Here is a 19,455-nt window from a genome sequence, read left to right as displayed (position 1 = left end):
TGGCTTTGACTCTGACACAGATTACAGAGAGAAATCTATAGTCTATAGTCTGTGTTCTATTATCTGTGCAAGCAACTCTTTGGTGCAACCATAGACAAAGGGTCTTGTCTCTGGGTGCAACAAATCCACAGCACAGAAGCAGAACACAGAACACTCTCTACCAGATAACACGAGTACTACTATTTTGGACAGAAGTTAATTTAAATTCATTAAATTCTGATAATTCATTTGTATTTCACGATGTGTTCTGTTGTTTTTATAGATATATTTTGAAGAACGAAACTAAACACTTAGCCAAAGAGCCAAAGAGGCAGCTAATCTTTGCGCTGAAACAATAGATTTTTACCTAACATTTAATTCAACTAAAAATTGAAGGAAAATTTGCAATAGTTGAATGTCCGTAAATCGATGAATAATTCACTGAAATTCCTGAAAAAGTACCAAAAAATGTTCGATTGGAACCAATTTTATGTATATGGTGTGTTATTTCATAATAATTCGAAATGAAGTCATGACAATATTTGTGGATGCATTGTTATTGGATAACCCTGTTTTTTCTTTGTAGTAAGTTATGTATTCCAGTGCTTAAAAACTAGACACTTTTACCAAATTATTCAGAGTTATGTAACATCCTTGAATGTTACATGTATTATTTTTATTTCAGGTATGACGGGAGATCAAACTGTTACAACAGTAACATCAACATGGCTTAACTCTTTCATAAATAATAATTTCAGTATCTCTTCAATGATTGGAAAAACTAGCATCGTTTCATCTCATCCTGGCCATGTCATTTCTTCAGAAGTTCCACCATTAACAGAAAAATATCTGAAAAATCAACTTCAGAATGGAACGTTTGAGAGAGGCGGTGTCATTCAATTTCCCATTCATTCAAACCATTCCGAGGATAATACTTTTAAAGAAACTTCTGTGATAAATGAAAATATTACTCATAAGTTTTCAAACATGTCAGACAATCAAGTTAATGCAAATTTCCCAACTGATTTCAATGGTACAGATATAAACATGACATACATTGAAAATGCAACAAGGTATGAAAAAAGCTGGCTTCTCAATACCAAGCAAATGAATGTTCCAGTAAAGAGTGGACCGATGGATATGTCATCACTAGAAATTATAGGCATATTTTTATGTTGTGTATTTTTAATTGCAATATTTTGCTCTATTGGTTACTTCCTCTATAATAACAGAGGATTCAATAGACCAGAGGTACTGAATGACCATTGCAGTAATCCCGATTCAAGTGGATATCTGGATGATACTTCAGTAAGAGTAAGCAGTTGATAGTTTTCTTTTGTTGCATTTGAGTTCTGAAGTGGGTATTCCATACACATTTATTCTGCTTCTTTGAATATCTTTTTTATTGTACTAATAGTTGGTGCTGCAAGTTTGGGGAGGCTTTTTTATTATTTTACATTCATTATTGCTGAAGCTCGCTTTCTTACAGTTCTTACTGTTTTTTTGGTTAATAAGTATTTGGTAATTATTTATTTTTCTTATATTACAGGAAAATTCAGAAGAGATGTACAGTTTGGATAATGACTCCTTCCTTAATAGCTTAGAAGCAATGACTATACAAAACTATTGGACAGATACAGTGAAACACACCAAGTTATAGAATGATTTTATTAATATTCTGTTGGCAGGTTTCACAATGAATCATACTCGTACATATGAGAAATGAAGATCATAAAATGCTCTTGATAATAACATCACGGTAATTGTTCAAATGAAGTTCATAGCTTATTAGATTATTTATCTAGTTATAGTACTTAAAACGTTTAATTCAATTTAAAGTAATATAGAAGGTGGCAGATTGAAATGAAAGGCACTTTTGTTCTTGATTGATGAAATACTGCATTTTCGCTAGATGGTCACTGCCTATGGAGAAGTAGTTGGTCATGTGAAATCTGCCTCAAATATTTAGGATCTGTGATTCATATCATGAGGAAAATAATAATATTCTTTATGTTTTGACTTTTAAGTTAACCAGAGTACAAATTTGCATGTGGAGTGATAATAAATTTGTTGGCGCTCCATTTGTCATTCAAATATTCATTCTTTCTCAATTAGTCTAAGGATGGAAGCAATAATATGTCTAAAATTTTTATGAATCAGTGTATTTTAGAAAAAAAATTATAGTTGTATATTTTTTTCTTCCACTCAAAGACCGATTAATCCCACATTTTCCCTAGATGAAAATATGGTATCTTTCCAGAACTCATCCCTTCATATAACTATACATTGCTAGCAAGGAGCACCGGAATAGCTTTTTTATAATAGAGTAGGAGTTTCCGAAATTGTTCAGTTCGCAGGGCAGGTTTTGTCTCGCCGCCCTAGCTAATTGAAATAGGGTGTAACGGCACTAGTACCTGTCTCATGAGAATTTAGTGTTTTTTGACTCGCGAAAACCTGAGACTGGTTGCCGGGAAAGGATGAACATGAGAACTCGGATAATCGAAGAGGAGGGATTATCGTACATATTATTGCAAAAATTATGATGTGTATATTTATTGAGAAAAACGAAAGTAAGACTCGGCAAAATAAATAATTATTTAATAAAAAACAAATAAATTGACTGGATTCTTCTCAAAAATTTACATAATATTTTTGTTAAATCGATCCCTTGTCGAGTATCGCAGACGTCCGGATAATCGAGAATCCGTATAACGGGTACGGACAATGGGGTTTCTTCTGTATAGTAGAATAATGCAGGATTCTGCATTTTTCTAGTCGTGTGTTTTTCATCAAGACTCAGTTTTGAAAAGAGTATCATACTTGATAAATATAAACCAACAACATAGGTGTATTGCCTTTTTTCAAGCTTGAGCCAGTGTTCTATTATGTTAATTATTGAATAATTAATAATTTAAAATATAAACATTGAATACTCAATGTGTTTATATTTTAAATGATTTGATCTCTAATCTTTTCTGACAGAATGTGATCATTTTTAGGGATATATATCTGTATAAAAAGAATTGAATTTGTTCGTTGAGAAAAACTTTTCATATAGTGAAAAGAACTTTCTAATGATGTACCCACCCCACCGCTCCTAAAGAGTTTACGACAATTAAGTTTAGTTAATATAGGGGGCAGTAATTCATTGTCTCCCTTTGGTGTGAATTCGGCCAATCTACCCTTTTTCAAAATTTTGGGAGAACTTTGTCATGTCTGGTTTTCGGTGGGGTACCCTGCCCCACCTTTTCTATATACTTATTCTCACAGTTTACTAGATGGTCCCTGCCTAGGAGCGGAGAATTTAGATACCTGTTGGTCAAAACAAAAAATTCGAAATTTATCTATCCGAAATTATTCTTATATCAGTGTTTATATTCCCTACTCTTAATGAAAAACAATGGTGGGGATTAAAAAAAACGCAGTGATAAAGTTCTATGTACGTTTACAGGAATTGTATTTTCATATCAGAACAAATAAGGGCACATTTTTAATCCCAAAATTTCAACTATATCTCAAGGCTTCACGGGCCATTTTCTTATATTTAATCTTCTATACGAGGGCGTAATAGCGTATAATGGAGTAATAGCTCCTGGCTATTGCGGCCCAATTATGCATAAAGCAGTTTAGAGTAAGACATACAATTGTTGAGTACAATATTTTAAGAGAATACGTAAAACTCCTTCAGAAGCTGTCGTTAAGAGACATTAGATAAATACTCTCATTCAATACACTGTTTTAATTTGAATCGAGTGATAAATGTCTTCCCAAGTTGGAAATGGGGCATAAAATAAGGAAAATTTGCTGTTTTGAGAGTGTCAAAATATTTGCAGATGATCACTGGGTGAGTTAATGTTCCATTTGCAAATCGAATTCTTTCATATACCGAACCGCATTTATTCAGTAACATTATTAACTTCACGATAAATCCGGTATTTGAAACCCAATTGCTCAGTACCTAATTTGAAAAGCGTATAATTTTTCCAACATCCTGCTTTTGCTGTTGCATTTTTTAAATTGACTTGGCGCATGCTTTTATACAAAGCCTCTCCAATGAATGAATCGACTATACCTTCATTAGGAATCAATATAGGAGCAGTTCAGTTCATCGCACGATGTAGTCGTATGAACGTGGTGGGCTAAAAAGCCTCTCTTATACCCTATATCTTCTATTTGGAAATTCTGGCAGGTAAATGATTCGATTATTCCGCTGGATTGTAAGATAGTTAAGAATGAAATGAAGACCTTTCATTGGGAAAAGAATATAATTATTATTAGTATTATTATGCTGAAGAAGATTGAGCTCACTTTCGCATTAATTCTTCAATATATTGAAATTTAATTTAGAAAAATTGCTTCATGCAATATATCTTCAACTAATGAATAGGCTCAATAAAACGGTGAACAGCGATCCAATTTATAGACACTATCGTTTTTGTTCATTTATGTTATGAGAATAAAATATTATTATACATAAATATAAAAAAATATGAGATAACAATAAAGTATAATATCGAGGAATTGGTTGTACACGTAACGTTATATGCCATGCCCATATTGAATTTACAAGATTTTCTTGAAATATGATTTGACATGACATGACTTCCAGAAAATGATTATAATTTCTGCACCATTATATATTCGAACTATAATAATATTAACCGATGAAACTCGTTTTAGCATGCCAAATCGTGAGGCCAATTTTTTATGTTTGTTCTCTCATAGCTTGAATAAGTTTAAAAACCTATACAGTGTGCTAGTGAATAAGTGCGACAAACTTCAGTCGATTATTCATGAAAAAATAATGACATATTATGCTATATAACTTTTGTCCGAAAATGCTTCGTTTTCCGAGATACGGGGTGTTGAAGTTTTACTTGAAAACTGACTATTTATTATTGCTCTGAAACCGGTCGAGATATGCGAATGATATTTACGATTTTGATTACATTAAACCAGAACAATAACAGGAAATAACACTAATAAATAAATAGGCGCAATAACAAATGTTCAAAATGACCTCCCTCAGACGTACGTCATACAAAATTCAACTCTTAAGTAAAACTTATAAACACCCCGTATCTCGGAAAACGAAGCATTTGCGGACAAAAGTTATATAGCATAATGTCATTATTTTTTTATGCGGAATCACCTCCTGAAGTTTTTCGCACTTATTCACTAACACCCTGTTTATTAAGATATTCAATAATATATTCATATCTCGGAATCTAATACATATTTCCAAAAGTAATACTGGGCTCTGGAAAGTTATATACATATTCCCTTGCAGCATTCTCGCAAGTTTTTGTTTTATTTCACTATTCAAGAAATGAAGAATCCTTGATTTCTTTTATTCTCGCTTTTCACAGCAAAGGGAATTATGGATCACAAACCATGGCAAGTGTCAACAACATATTTATCCAGGATTGCTCAGATAGCGGGAATCCTCAGATTGCCTCCGATATTGGGACTGTAATAAAGAATGAAAGTATCGTGAATGCTGCAGTAGGAGTTACCGAAAACTCTGATAATGGAAAACTTCCAGATATTGTGGCCGAGACCACAAGGACTGGCCAAGAAGTCGAGATGGAGGAGACTTATCTTTCCATTGCAGTACAAGTTTTCATTCCATTTCTTATCGCCGGCTTCGGTATGGTTTTTGCTGGGTTGGTTCTAGATCGCATTCAGGTTGGTAATAAATACAGCAGAGAAGATAGTTCGAGATATAACTATAGGTAATAAGAAAAAGTAGGTACCTCTCCGAGCAGGACTCGCTGGTTGTAGGTTCGAGTTTAGCACGAGGAGAGGTACTTACTTTTTCCGGGATTCAATATAATTCTTCTGCGAGCCGTTAATTTTTCATATTACATTGAATAAAACACCATGGCCAGGCATTCTTAGGCTTTTTATTTGATTAAATCAGATAAATTTAAATGTTAATATATTAATTGATTTTTACTAGTAGTTTTTTCACCCCTAGACGTGTTTCGCTGTCACAAATTTGTGATAGCTGAGGAAGCTTTAAGGCTTCAAAGAATCAATAAATTTTTATTATTGTAGTAGTATTTTTTTTTTAGCATTGGCCTGTTTTTGAGGAAATCACGGAATTAGTTATTTTGATACCTGCGTTATTAGGCCTAAAAGGAAATTTGGAAATGACTCTGGCATCAAGGTTATCTACTCAAGCAAATCTTGGTCATATGGATACTGCAAGACAAAAATTCTCAATAATTGTGGGAAATCTCACACTAATCCAGGTAGGGACACATATAGATATGAAAAGTTTGTATCTTGGCTTGAATATCGACTTTTTTAGTGCCAAGCAATTGTGGTTGGATTTCTTGGTGCCGTTGTTGCAGTTGTGATGGGGGGTATAAAGAGCAACGATGTTGAATTAGATCATGCCTATTTATTATGTGCTAGTAGTTTAGTAACGGTTTCCATAGCCAGCTTCGTTTTAGGCTTGATTACAGCAGGTGTAATTGTATTATCCAGATATGTTCACATCAATCCGGATAACGTAGCAACTCCGATCGCTGCCAGTCTCGGAGATATTACTTCGTTAACTCTACTTTCGTTGGTCTCTACAGTTTTGTACGAATCAATTGGTGAGTAACCGTCAGTACTTAGATATAAGATAAATATGCGATACACTATAATAATAGATTGTATGAATATGTATCGTGAGTTGAAGGCTGCAATTTTCTGTTCTTCAGGAACCCAAGATTGGCTAGCTCCTGTAATCATAGCGGGTTATATTCTAGCCATACCAATGTGGGTGTGGATAGCCAAGAAAAATTTAGCTACAAGGGACGTTTTATACCATGGATGGACCCCAGTCGTCGGTGCCATGCTCATTAGTTCCATGGGAGGGTTGATTTTGGATTTTATGGTTTCGAGATTTGAGGGAATTGCAGTTTTCCAACCGGTCATCAATGGAGTTGGAGGAAACCTCGTAGCAGTCCAAGCTAGCAGAATTTCGACTGCTCTGCATAAGCAAGCACAGCTCGGTTTCTTGCAGAGTGAAAACGAGGATGAAGAAGCGGTCATATTCATATCTCCTGTTAACTCTTTTTGCGGCAAAGGAGTCCATTCTAGAACGACCAGGGTGTTGATGGCGATGGTTTTACCGGGACATATTATTTTCATTTATACAATTGATTACATGAAGGATGGTGACACGTCGTTGAGTACTTGGTTTGTCTTTGTATATTTACTCGCAGCAACCATGCAAGTAGCCACACTTCTGTATGTGGCGTATATTATGATTCACTGGATGTGGAAGAAAAAAATCGACCCAGACAACTCAGCAATACCGTATTTAACTTCTTTCGGAGACCTTCTTGGTATTTCGTTACTAGCAATAGCTTTTCAGTTTCTTTATCTGATATCTGATCATGATGCAAGACCTGGTAGTAATTTGAGATGAAGTTCTTCAGTAGCTTTTTTCGCCTAAAACAGAAAGGAATGACAGATCTACCAAACTAACGAGGAGACTGAAAATCAACAATATGCAGTTTTATACTTTTGAAAGAAAAATAATCCTATGAATTTTACAACCCAACGGCATTATTGATAAAAACTGAACTGTCAGTTTTTGAAAAAGATTACATAAGTTCTCACGGTGGTTTTCAGTATCTCGAAGCTGTTTCGATTTCATTCAGCAAATCGAAATGGATGATTGTTATTATCTCATACCCATAAAACGTGCCATGGATTCTATTTTTCAGTATAAGTATATCATATATCTCACATAATACCTAATTCACAAAACATATCAATAGTTTTCCGATGAAACTGTTTTGTGAGGAAAAAGCCAAATGTTCAATTTAAAAAGGAAACATACACACTATGGACGGAATGGTTTTACATATTTGAATATTTCCTTTGATTAATGACTTTCTGAATTTTTTCACGTGAAATGAATATAGAAAACGTGTTATTTGAATCGTTCCCAAATTGTCTACATCAACAAATGGAATAAATATACAGTAGTAATATTATCTACCACCAATCTATATCGAACTTAAAGGAATAGGTACATATTTTTTGGACGGGGTTTTGCAGAGAAATGGTTTTGGCGAATTTAGTGCCTTCGAGTTCGTTTATTCCTCCTATTAATTTCAACTTGGTGTTTTATAAGGGCTTCATGCAAAGTCAACCTGTACATAAATAGAAAAATTAAGCGTAATTTTTTCTCCGCTGATCCCGGATGAGATTTCAACATTCAAGTGAATATGTAATGTAATAAAATGGCGACTTGTGTTAAATTAATTTCCCAAATAAAAAATGTTCCTTCTGATTGAACAGTATATATGTTGATAATAATATAGTAACTAGTCTTCAGCAACCCTTGTCTCATTTGTGAATAAAATACGGGAGGGTATAGATCGTAAATATATAGATATATTACTGAAAAAATAGATTATATACATTATATAGATCGAATAAATAATAGATACACACTTTTGTCAAATACATATTACCCTCACTGAGAACAAAAATAGTAGGTACATACTCAGAACTTGGACTGGATATCACACAGAGTGTGCCAACTTCCATAAATTATTAATAATGGAAATTTGCTAGAGCACACACAACAATTATGCCAGATGACCACTTATGTGCTGAAAAGGGAAAACGCAAAAGGTGTCAAAAAGAAATACTAACATAATATCCAATATCTTGAGTATAATATGAATGATTTGCCGAATTAATTTCGTCCAACGTTCAATATCTGAGCGCAATGCGGGAGAGTTAAATTAACTTGAAATTGTCAGGTTTTTAGATGTCAGATTGCAATAATACGTATCAACGTATTTAGCGGATTATATTAGCGGTTCCCATTTTGCATACGGAAATTCTAGAACGACAGTTTTAATTATATAGTACGTCTATCATCATACAATCCTTAATCCGACTCTGCCGGATATTCATAAATGTATTTTGAAGCCATAAGTATTTCCAATCGTAACTAAAAAAAAACTTAAGAGGATATTTGAAATAGTTAAATACATCTTTGAAAAGTATAATTGAATTACAAATACCATAATACCAATTATGTATTTTTATTTCAAATATGTATTTTCATTTCAAATATTTATTTTAATTCCGGGTAATTAATATACTGCCCAAACATGCGAGTCAGCATATATATAAGCCTTAAAATTTTTATATATTTCGACTGACCGGAAACCCGGATTAGGGCATAAGTACCGGGTGGCATAAACCAGGCTTATTGATGTTTCATAGGCTAGGTACATGAAAACAGCATTGAGGTTTCCTCTATGGAAAACTGAAATTATCTACATACAAAAGCTCAAAGCAAACGGTTTCTATGGTAACTTTAATGACTGTTCCATCAATAGTGAGTCAAGCTTTTAAATTTTTTTTCTGCTTACTGAAACTATGGATTTTGTGGTTGATAGAGTATCTGAAGATTCATTTTTCGAAAATTTGTTGTTAGGTCTGCCAAAAATTTTAGGTTTGCATTCCAATTGAAATAATACCGAATCCAATCTTATTTCGTGTTCATTTCAGAAGAATTTCCATGTATTACCGAACTACATCTGAACAGATCCCTTCCTGTACAACACAATATAATTTGCGCCTGGGAACAAAAGCACAGTGTGTTATTACCAGAAGATGTGAGATCTTTCTACGGATCTACAGATGGGTTTTTATTCTCTTACAAATACGTCTTGGCAGGTGAGAATAGATTATTTAATCATCTTACATTTATAATATGAAGCGGGGCTCTATCAGAGCTACTGCCGCTTCCCGCATCTCACTCGCCATTATGGTTTATTTTGTGTAGGGGACTTGCCTTAACTCGATTTTTTTTAAATTTGGGTATTTGGTGAAGAGCCTAAATTCGAATCGAACAACCATTGGCCACGTCTTCTATATTTCGGTCTACAAGTTTGGGTCCTTCATCAGGATGCTGAAAGAAATACCTCAAATCGGCAAAGAACAATGCATGATTGGTGTGGGGAAGCCACACATTGACATACACCAATATTGGTCATTTTTATACTATAATGATGTTGTTACAATAAACCAGAGACAACTTTCTGCGTAGGTCTTCAGCAAAGAGTGGACCTGATCTTTGGGCTTCAGTTTAATATTAGACTAATTATTGTTAAATCAATTAATACAATTGCTAAAAGGAGATACCTACCTAATGATAAACAATTTTCATTATATTTTTTTCCAGATGATAGCAACCAATGTGCAATGAAAGGCAAATTAGAAGTCAATTGTTTGAACGACTTGATACAAATTAATGGATACGAAATAAGTACAATCCCGGGAGTGAACATGGATGGTGAAAGATATGTCTTGAAATTAGGCGCTGAGAGTAAAATCTTCATATTGGAGACATTGGAAAGGTTAGGAAAAGTGAGTATTTTATTTGTCAACTCCGCTGAAGGTGAAAAATTACAAGGCACATTCATGAATTTATCATATTTCACAGGACTAAATGTAATGAGCTGAATAATGTGAATCATGACAATCATTTCTCCTATACATTTAAATAACAATTGTGTTTTCAGGTAGTATTAGTATACATAAATTCTAGATATTTTCCGAATATTTGGATACAAACTGAGAATTCAGAATTTTATTTTTTATCAGATGACTTCACAACTTACCTTAGAATGAGTATACATCATATGGGAATTCCTTTTTGGCAGTTCGCTTACACAGAATGTGGGATACCAGATTCCAGCAAGGTAATTGTTTTATAGATGGGAAGTTAAAATTGAAATAAATTTTTCAGATGCTTTTTCGTTTAATGGCTCCTAGTATAATTCCAACAGATGAAAAAATTGAAGATGGTAGAAAGGAGATGGAGAAACTCAGGAATCAAGGAAACTCTGAAAATATTCCCAATAAAATTGATGTTGGTATATTCAGGACATATTATAGAACTTCAGCTCCGAATGCTTCTAGTATAATTGAGCAAACAAATTCAACCATCATCTCCAAGAAAAAAACAACTAATAAAGCCAGACACCTGACAACACTTATTAAAAAGAGTCAATTTAGGAAGCAATTAGATGCAAATTCACATTGAACACCTAATTTTCCAGGAACCCCATGTTGATCAAAGGAAAAGAAAACACTATACATATATTTTCATATTTTATTGATTTACATTTCAGCAAAACACATTAAACATATTCCTTATTAACACCTATATATTCTTTCTCATTAATTTCTATGATGTTAGTGAGACAAATAACTTCTAACGTGAATGTCACTTGAGTTGAATGCAGAGTTCTTGAAGAGAAATCATAATTGTAGACAATTAAGCACTGAAATCAATGCCGTTTAAAATGTTGCAATGTCCAAGAGCCACTTGGTAGTAGACTCTAACAATCACAGATACATTTATAAATTTAAGGCACTTTTTTTTTAATAAAACATTATTGTTCTCCAAGAATTTTCGATTTATCAAGATTAAAACATAGAATATGTATAGACATATAAAGATATGTATATATATTTATATGTATAGTATCCTATAACTTCAATATATATATATATATATATATATATATATATATATATATATATATCATTAGCATTATTATATATTTTTGGGATTAATCCCAAAAATAATAATGCGATCAATTTCATCCGTGAAAACCTCAAATATAATATGTGTATCAATATATGCGTATTAACTGTAATCTGAATATAGAGTTGCGGAATATTAAATTCTCGAGATAATTAAATAATTCGGCCTGCATGTTATATGCTCCAAAACTTTTGAAGTAAACTTGACATTTTCAGGTTTTCACTTATAAAACTGCAATAAGTGCGCGTAAAAAATAACATGAAAGCTTCCGTTTTTATGTTTATCGACTGACAAAAACCGGGATTATGGCTTTAGTTACTGTCTAGCATAAACCAGGTCTTACATGCACTTATTTTGAAAATTCTGAGATCCCATTTAATTTAAAAGTTGACAAGGTCATTCTATGTACAATGAATATGCTACATACAGTAATGGTTAATTTTCAATTTGACTAGTAACGGAAAAAATTTTTTTCTTTGGAATTTGATTGAATACTCAAAGGTATATAATCATAAAAAATTCTGCAGACGTAATTCTGCCTCAATCTTTGAATTAACGCAAGTGGGGGGTAGAATATTCATAATATGAATAACTAAGAACTTTTGTTGACAATCATTGGAAAGTAAATTTTTCCTTTTCATTCCAAATATTTTTTCCGTTTTTATGTGACTAAATATGGAAATACATATTGCATTCTACCCGAGTTCATTGATGAATCGCTGCGAAAACTTTCAATCGCTTTGATGGATGTAATGCGTCTGAAGTAATTTTGGCTTATCACTTCATCTCTTTAAGCGTTAATTTTAATTCATTCATCTTAAGGTCATGGAAATAAAAAATGAATATAATGGTCGCTTAACTTACATTTTTAATGAATTTTTCCCTCCCAAGCATCTTGTTCGTTTTGCCTCATCATCTTTTTTTGTTCTGAAAAATGTTTTAGTTGAAATGAAACCACAAGTAGACATGGACATACAATACTATATATTTCAACGATCTGAAACAGTTTCGAGCCCCCGATATAGTGCGAATATATATCGTTATATGAGATGCAACAAAAAGTTCATATTGTGGAATATTTTGGGCGTTATTGCAAATTATAATTTCTACAACAAATTTTCAGTCTTCGACATAACTGCTCCAATCAAAATTTTAAGCAAACCACCCAACCCAAGCGAGCCACGAATCAATCGCCCTAATAAATTACAATGGAAAAGTTCTATTTAGTACTTACCTCGTGCTTTTCGAAGTGACTCTCTTTCCATAGCTCTCTGTTCCCTTGTAACTTGGCTTTTAGTACCTAAGTGAGTTGTTATTAAACGTCTTGCTGTTTGTAGATTCGTTTGTGGTCTTTTCATGGCAGGTTTCAGATCATATTTGCCCGCAGCCGTCATTGCGACAACGCTACCGCTTGATATAGGCCTCACTTTGATGAAAGGATTTTTGACTTCAACAGCTTTTTGTGCTGGGAGAAGAGATGCAATTGTAGCAATAGTGAAATAGGAACTTTTTTACATCGCATGACGCTACTTAATTGACAAATGATGAATGTATATCAATATCCAGATTCAAAAACTCATTTTCGAATGTAAACGTTTTTCTTCGATACATTGAAATTTTGTTCATTGTATTAGGAGAGCAAAACTTTATTTTTGAAAACAAGTTCTGTGTTTTTGACTCGTACAAATATTTTAACAGTGGATTCTTGAGGAACACTTTTTTCTGTACCATATTTTTTCCGAATCGGCTCGGTTGAAGAGATACAGGATGTTGAAAACCCACTTCTATCTCTCAAACGGTTCTATCGAATTAGATCAATTTCGGAATATAGTTTTTCATTTATTTGATGAATTTTTTTCGAACATAAGACATTACCCACGTCTTCCACTTTTCTCATTATTACCATTACGTACCATAAAATACCAAAAATTCAAAGAACCCAACTCTTAAAACTAAGTTGGACACTATTAAATGAGTATTTGAACGTTTTTTTAAATAAAAGTATTCCTCATATTTGTGAAATTTGAAAAATTGGGCACTTTAGCTGAATACAACTCTGCCTTAAAGATCCACAGATGTGTAGTGTCACAGATTTAGCTAGTTCTATACAGTGGAAACTTAAAATGGCTATATTTTTCTATCAGGGCCGAACCGGAAAAAATGGTATGGAAAATATGTGTTTTTTTTTACCACAAGAATCAAAGACTCACCCCGTATAACACTAATTTTCATTTGCAATAATGAATGTAATCTCCCTTTGCCCTAAACAGACACAAATTCTAAATATTAATTTTTACCTTGACTTGAAGATCCAAGCACCAAGAGAGCATGAGTCTCATCCACCCACACAACGTACATGGTATCGGAATCGAACATATTGAAAGCGTGAATTATATCGCCAGTAGTTAAAGATGGAGGAAAATTATATATTTCCACGACATGATCCAGATCATCTGTTGATTTCGGTAGGTATGGTCGGTAATCTTCACTAGCTTTCACAATTGTCATATCTTTCCCAACCTTATGTACTATCTGAAACAAGTTCATTATCTCATCTTGAAGACTATTTCATCTCAATATGTAAAGTTTCAATATACCCACTTCGTTCAACAGCTCATCTTGAATGTGTCCTTCATCGTCGAATAAGTCTTCCCAGTTATTCACATTATCTTGCTTATCGATTCTCAGCAAATCGTCATTGTCATCTGAATATTTCATTAATGGACGCGTTTTACGGTTTATATTTTCTTTCGTCTTCCTCATTATCTCAATTTCTTCATCATGTTGACATTTCGTCTTCGATTCCATATTTTTTTTTTCCTTAATTTTTATCTCACTTTTGGTGGGCTTGCGTCCATCTTCCGAAATCTTTATCACTTCAGGTTCTTTTTTCTTCGATGCAGAAATTTCAATTGTTTTTGTTTTATCACCCTCGGAAGGCATTTTCTGCTCGCACTCTTTTTCTTTATTAGTTTTAGATAATAAATCGCGTTTTACTTCCAAAAACTGAAAATCATCGCAAGGATTATGGATTTTTAATATTGATTTTCAACAATTTGATAATACAGATAATAGTTGAAATATGAGGTCATACAATTTCTCAGAACAAAATGCTTCAACTTGATTATGAAGCCCAAAAATACAGTGCTTGAGGTGAAGCGATAATGTTCAGTGTAAAATATTCACCAGGGCTGAGTATTTCGAAAACAAAGTTACTCGAAAATCTGAGAGATTCCCGCTCCGGATCTGCATGCCTACTCAAGGTATGGTTTGGGTAGTGCCTCGAATGCAATGCTACAGTGCTACAAAATGTGACTGTAGCTTGGTAATTGCATATGGGTAGTCACATTCGGCAGCTACTGCATGCATCCGACTCGCTACCGAAACCATACCTTGCGTAGGTTTGTGCTGGTGAACGGGCGAAAGGTCAGAAGTCTCACCTTAAAAAAACACTCTGTATATATATATATACACTATCTTTGAGAAAATAAGTAAACGATTCAAAATATCTCCAATGTAATCTTTCAGGGCTAAAGCGGTTGTGCTTATAAAAATAGTTCATATATATATATGAACGAATCACTGCCTTTTAGATATCGGAAGCTTTTTCATAAAATGCATCAACACTTCTGTCAGTCAGTCCACCAGAAAACAGGGAAGGAAATTAAGTGGACTTATTATATTTACCTATCAAAATGTTTTTCCAAATGGTTTCTATTCATTATCACACTATAACAAAAACAGAAGCTTAGTTTCGGTACAGATGTTAAAAACAATCGTACAATACAATATCCAGTTCAAAATGAATAATGTACATGTAACTTCTGAAAAATCAAACTTCCAACGATCTGTTCCAACTATACCGAGATCAGCGCGAGCAATAACGCCAGAAAGAGAAAGTTTCCTATGTTAATCTCCTTCCTATGATAAAACATATTACAGCATCTATATTACATTATAGCCTGTAACTACGACGTAACATCGAAACGCTTACCTTTCCAACTGTGAATTTAAATGCCGCTATGATCATAATGATGCCACATTGCTACGTAGAAAACGCGGAAGTTTACGTCATTCTTTACCATGCTTCATTCTCCTGTAGTTGATTTAAAAATTAATCATATCTAAAAGAGGTTTTCACCCGAATTAAGACGTTTTGCTTCATTATTTCCGATAGGAATCTTCACAGTGAATAGGTGCAAGTTTTGAACATGCGGATTCCGAAAAACGAGTGAAAGCATTCGTTGTTCAGGTTTTTTCTTTGTTTATTGGAGTTCACTCAAGGAAAAGTGGTTAAAAAAATTGTGTTCCATTAGCACATTTTGAGGGTTGAAAGTTAAAGAACGATAAAGAATAATTGTTTTCGAATATGTCGCTGATGGACTCACTCGATATTGGAAAAAACGTATTGCGTATTTACATAGGAATTCAAGCATATTAAATGCTTATTACAATATGATAATACGTAGTTTTACTTCTGAATCAAAATGAAGGTTTTTAAGTACTTACGCAGTTTTTCACATTATGGCTCTGATGACACACGTGGAAGTGTTCATTTGCACTCAGATTTATTTTGAAATAATGGCCCAAATTAAATTCAGTCAAGTCTACAACGCTACCAAACATTTCACTATCACATGAAAAGTAATTGTTCTCACTAAAGGCACTTTCCTTGAAAATAACTTCAACTTCAGAACCATCATCGATGATATTACCCTGTAGAATATTCAATCGTTCACTAGAGAACCTCATCCCAATTTTGTGGCACAACTTGAATTGGTTTAATGTTAAATTATAATCACAATTAGACTCTATATCATATACGGAAGTATCTCTAGCGACATCATTGGGAATTGTCGAAGTATCCTGGAATTTATGAGGGAAAAATGTCTGCCAGCTTATTTTATCTCTTGAAAGATCCAAAATTTGGTTATTATCAATATGGAAAATTGGAATTCCTAGTTTGAGATCATTTTTGAATCTGGTTGTTAGATATTGGTGAAACTCACAAGAACACTTGTGGAAGTAGTTTAGTGATGGAATGTTACTCTTTAAAAACACAATATTATATGTTGGTAGTGATAATAAATCTAACTTAATCAGATCCATCAGGGAAGGAATATATTTGCCAAATTCACTTGCAGCTGTTTCTTTAATAAAACTGATGATTTCACTATTCATTTCTTGCTCAGTCGTATGAACTTGTGCTGTGAATAATCTCTTGTTAATTCCAATATTTGATTTCTTTCTTGGTTTTTTTTGAGCGCTTGTTGTTTTTAGAATCTTTCCATTTGCTGAATCCAATTTAGATGGATGGTATGGTTGAGTTCCATTTTCAGCTTCTCTAGTTGATGTAAACCTCCTTTGTGCAGGGGGTATATATAATTGCCTTTCAGGTCTTCTTCTACGTCCACTGCTTTCTTGAACTGTGATGAATGATTCACTCGACATAATTTTCTCCTGTCTTATTCCCAAATCTTGTTTTTCTCTATAATATAATGCCATAAATATTTAAACTTGTGAATTCTCAATAATACTTACTTTCTCATATGTTCTTTCTGACAAACAGCAATCGTTTTGAACATACCTGCAGATAATTCAAAAGTAGCAAGATCAAATGCTTCCGCCTGATACTTCAAGGCACGCTGATAAACAGGTCCCAATATAGGAAAGACAAGTACACTGCAAACGAATGAAAGTAAAACTGCTTGTTTTACATAATACAAAGAGTGAGATCATAACTCATATACTTTCTCTTTCACTGTATTCAATTCCTTTATGAGTATTTTTGAACGATAGTTGATGCATCTTATACAAACGTGCTGAATAGTAACTTCTAACTTCTTAACGACTACATAATAATAATAATAATAATGTAAATAAATAAACTTACCGAGACTTGTTTTTATCCTTCAATATCTGAAAATCGTTTAAAACGCAGCACACGAACTCACGATCGCAAAATATCCTATTAAATTTTGTAGAAAGATAAGTTACTATTTCTTCTATATTTGGCTCGCACATATCAATATTTCTATTTTCAGAGGAATCCTTGCCTGTGGCAAAGATTGCTATTTACTTTAGTGACCTTGAAATCAAAGATTATAGAGAAAGGTTAGGTATTTGTGTTCTGTGGGTTAAGTTAACTCCATTGAACTATCCATTGAACTTTCTTTAGTTCAATGGTTAACTCCATTGAACTAAAGTCTTTAGTTCTTCCTTAGTTCAATGGTTAACTCCATTGAACTCTATGGGAACATAGAGTTCAATGGTTAACTCAAAGACAAAAAATATCTTTGTTATAGATCTTTGGAGCAGAGATATAGAAGAAATGTTACTCTCTATCTACGGTTACTCTTTAGTTACCACTCTATGATAGTGTTCTATGGTCTATGTTCTGTGAGAAAGTTTTCAAGTTCAATGCACAGAACCCAAAGATATATTATCAAAGAGGAACAAGAGATTTCACTCTACTATTATGACGCTGCGTGTTACTGTGACCTTGAGCAGAAATGGGCGGAGTCCCTTACGTCAAATTCGAAAATTTCAAACATAACCTAGCAGACGGAACAGATTATTATTTTCTGAATTTTAAATTATCACGAAATATCCTCTAGAAACATTGATATTGTCAATATGATTGTCTGTTGAATTATGAAGAAAACGATTGAAACTCTTACGAATCGAAGCCATTCCAACCTTCTAACCTCACAAAAATTGTGGACGACAAAAAACGCGTCATTACAAGTGAAATTCCTCACTCGAAGAATTTAATGCTAATTCAATGTACGTATATTAACTAAAAGTACAATAATACTCCTAATTATATGATTTATATGTTTTATTTACGTACACAACACCTGTTAATCCTCCACAATTCTATTTTGATATCTATCTGACAGCGGGTTGGAGTGGCCTATTTATCGATATTATTCATAAATGGATGACTTATTCTTTATTCTAATGAAAAAATTGGATTGCGAAAACACTTTTAACCAAGGATTATTTGCTTTCAATTTGACAATCAAAACACGAGACCAGCTGATTCTGTTCGACTGAATCTTCAATCTGATTGGCCATTCGAAATTCCTGCGATCTGATTGGCTCCCTCGCAACTAGAAGACAAGTGGGAAATTGGTTCGGGGCAAAGCATTGCGAAGGTCGCCCCACCATTGACGTAGACTCGGGAACTAAATTCGAGGAGTGAAATCTCTTGTTCCTCTTTGATATTATATAATATCTTTGACAGAACCAAAGAGTAACTTTGTTGCATTGAACTAAAGTTCTTTAGTTCTTTAGTTCAATGCTTTGTTGTTACTCTTTGACAGAACATTCAATGTCTGTGACATATTTGATGTTCTGTGGACTCTGTTTTAGCAAAGAGTAACCAACAAGAGGTTTCACTCTGTCAATTTACAAGGGGAAATCTGACGCATGGAATTTTAGCCTTGGAGTGGGGACACGATACGCGCCAGGAATACTGCGAACAGAATCATCCGCAGTCAAATGGAGAATCTGGGCGTCCAATCAAATTGCGAGTTGCGAACCGAACGAATATCGGCAGACATCGGCTTTCGTTTTCGTATCCTGTCGGAAACGAATCAATTTCCGTTTATGAAAATAATGCGACTTCTTTCAAAATAGTTCGAATATCGAATTATGAGTATTGCCAATAAATAAATTGAAATAATACTTTTAGGGGAAATGAAGAATATATGTACTTCTTTTTCAAGAGATAAGTTTTATTTATCTATCCATATGGAATAAGTTCCATCTACATGTAAAATTTTCATTATTGAAAGGTTCGTTTTTTCACCACTACTACATATTAATATTTTTGAATGGAATTGAGTATGTATATACGAAGGATATTAATTAAAGATTCCATA

At 33.5% G+C, this 19,455-nt stretch overlaps 4 protein-coding genes across 11 annotated transcripts; 3 read left to right on the top strand and 1 right to left on the bottom strand.

The window, feature by feature from the left end:
• The first annotated feature begins 151 nt into the window (after nt 1–151).
• Nucleotides 152–2,183, top strand: LOC123322446. The gene is made up of 3 exons (XM_044910419.1): nt 152–564; nt 665–1,293; nt 1,529–2,183. Exons 1-3 carry the CDS (start codon nt 528–530, stop codon nt 1,637–1,639), a joined length of 777 nt encoding a protein of 258 aa, XP_044766354.1. The 5' UTR covers nt 152–527; the 3' UTR covers nt 1,640–2,183.
• Nucleotides 2,184–3,146: 963 nt separating this feature from the next.
• On the top strand, nt 3,147–8,329 carry LOC123322443 (solute carrier family 41 member 1-like). Of its 2 annotated transcripts, none has more exons than XM_044910414.1 (5): nt 3,147–3,823; nt 5,349–5,667; nt 6,057–6,236; nt 6,296–6,587; nt 6,696–8,329. In XM_044910414.1, the coding sequence occupies exons 1-5, from the start codon at nt 3,813–3,815 to the stop codon at nt 7,406–7,408; spliced, it is 1,515 nt and encodes a 504-aa protein (XP_044766349.1). In that variant the 5' UTR covers nt 3,147–3,812; the 3' UTR covers nt 7,409–8,329. The 2 variants fall into 2 exon arrangements, with proteins under 2 accessions (XP_044766349.1, XP_044766350.1); XM_044910415.1 differs by lacking the exon at nt 3,147–3,823 and adding an exon at nt 3,875–4,168.
• A 321-nt stretch (nt 8,330–8,650) lies between these two features.
• On the top strand, nt 8,651–11,173 carry LOC123322445 (tubulin polyglutamylase complex subunit 2-like). 3 transcript variants are annotated; one of them, XM_044910416.1, is made up of 5 exons: nt 8,651–9,346; nt 9,520–9,687; nt 10,196–10,380; nt 10,536–10,715; nt 10,763–11,173. In XM_044910416.1, exons 1-5 carry the CDS (start codon nt 9,241–9,243, stop codon nt 11,057–11,059), a joined length of 936 nt encoding a protein of 311 aa, XP_044766351.1. In that variant the 5' UTR covers nt 8,651–9,240; the 3' UTR covers nt 11,060–11,173. The 3 variants fall into 3 exon arrangements, with proteins under 3 accessions (XP_044766351.1, XP_044766353.1, XP_044766352.1); XM_044910418.1 differs by having other exon boundaries at nt 9,209–9,463; nt 9,523–9,687; XM_044910417.1 differs by having other exon boundaries at nt 9,209–9,463.
• Nucleotides 10,724–17,666, bottom strand: LOC123322442. Of its 5 annotated transcripts, none has more exons than XM_044910412.1 (8): nt 17,460–17,666; nt 17,108–17,248; nt 16,076–17,054; nt 14,168–14,572; nt 13,864–14,098; nt 12,801–13,031; nt 12,431–12,493; nt 10,724–10,859 (listed from the first exon to the last, which is right to left on the bottom strand). In XM_044910412.1, exons 1-7 carry the CDS (start codon nt 17,588–17,590, stop codon nt 12,435–12,437), a joined length of 2,181 nt encoding a protein of 726 aa, XP_044766347.1. In that variant the 5' UTR covers nt 17,591–17,666; the 3' UTR covers nt 10,724–10,859; nt 12,431–12,434. The 5 variants fall into 5 exon arrangements, with proteins under 5 accessions (XP_044766347.1, XP_044766346.1, XP_044766345.1 ...); XM_044910411.1 differs by lacking the exon at nt 10,724–10,859 and adding an exon at nt 11,115–11,300; XM_044910410.1 differs by lacking the exon at nt 10,724–10,859 and adding an exon at nt 11,115–11,265.
• Nucleotides 17,667–19,455: the final 1,789 nt, after the last annotated feature.

The sequence above is a fragment of the Coccinella septempunctata genome, chromosome X (assembly GCF_907165205.1).
Source record: "Coccinella septempunctata chromosome X, icCocSept1.1, whole genome shotgun sequence".
Lineage (NCBI taxonomy): Eukaryota > Metazoa > Arthropoda > Insecta > Coleoptera > Coccinellidae > Coccinella > Coccinella septempunctata.
This window is presented reverse-complemented; position numbering and strand designations above follow the sequence as displayed.

Excerpts from the sequence above, each read along its gene's own strand:
- LOC123322446 (XM_044910419.1), top strand. The coding sequence starts at position 528 with ATGCATTGTTATTGGATAACCCTGTTTTTTCTTTGTA. Across the intron at positions 565-664 it reads AACCCTGTTTTTTCTTTGTA|GTATGACGGGAGATCAAACT; the intron begins GTAAGTTATGTA and ends TTTTTATTTCAG. Across the intron at positions 1,294-1,528 it reads TGGATGATACTTCAGTAAGA|GAAAATTCAGAAGAGATGTA; the intron begins GTAAGCAGTTGA and ends CTTATATTACAG.
- LOC123322443 (XM_044910414.1), top strand. Across the intron at positions 5,668-6,056 it reads TGGTTCTAGATCGCATTCAG|CATTGGCCTGTTTTTGAGGA; the intron begins GTTGGTAATAAA and ends TTTTTTTTTTAG. Across the intron at positions 6,237-6,295 it reads GAAATCTCACACTAATCCAG|TGCCAAGCAATTGTGGTTGG; the intron begins GTAGGGACACAT and ends CGACTTTTTTAG.
- LOC123322445 (XM_044910416.1), top strand. The coding sequence starts at position 9,241 with ATGAAAACAGCATTGAGGTTTCCTCTATGGAAAACTGAAATTATCTAC. Across the intron at positions 9,688-10,195 it reads TTACAAATACGTCTTGGCAG|ATGATAGCAACCAATGTGCA; the intron begins GTGAGAATAGAT and ends ATTTTTTTCCAG. Across the intron at positions 10,381-10,535 it reads CATTGGAAAGGTTAGGAAAA|GTAGTATTAGTATACATAAA; the intron begins GTGAGTATTTTA and ends TTGTGTTTTCAG.
- LOC123322442 (XM_044910412.1), bottom strand. The coding sequence starts at position 17,590 with ATGTGCGAGCCAAATATAGAAGAAATAGTAACTTATCTTTCTACAAAA. Across the intron at positions 17,249-17,459 it reads AAGGATAAAAACAAGTCTCG|TGTACTTGTCTTTCCTATAT; the intron begins GTAAGTTTATTT and ends ATTCGTTTGCAG. Across the intron at positions 17,055-17,107 it reads CAGAAAGAACATATGAGAAA|AGAAAAACAAGATTTGGGAA; the intron begins GTAAGTATTATT and ends ATTATATTATAG.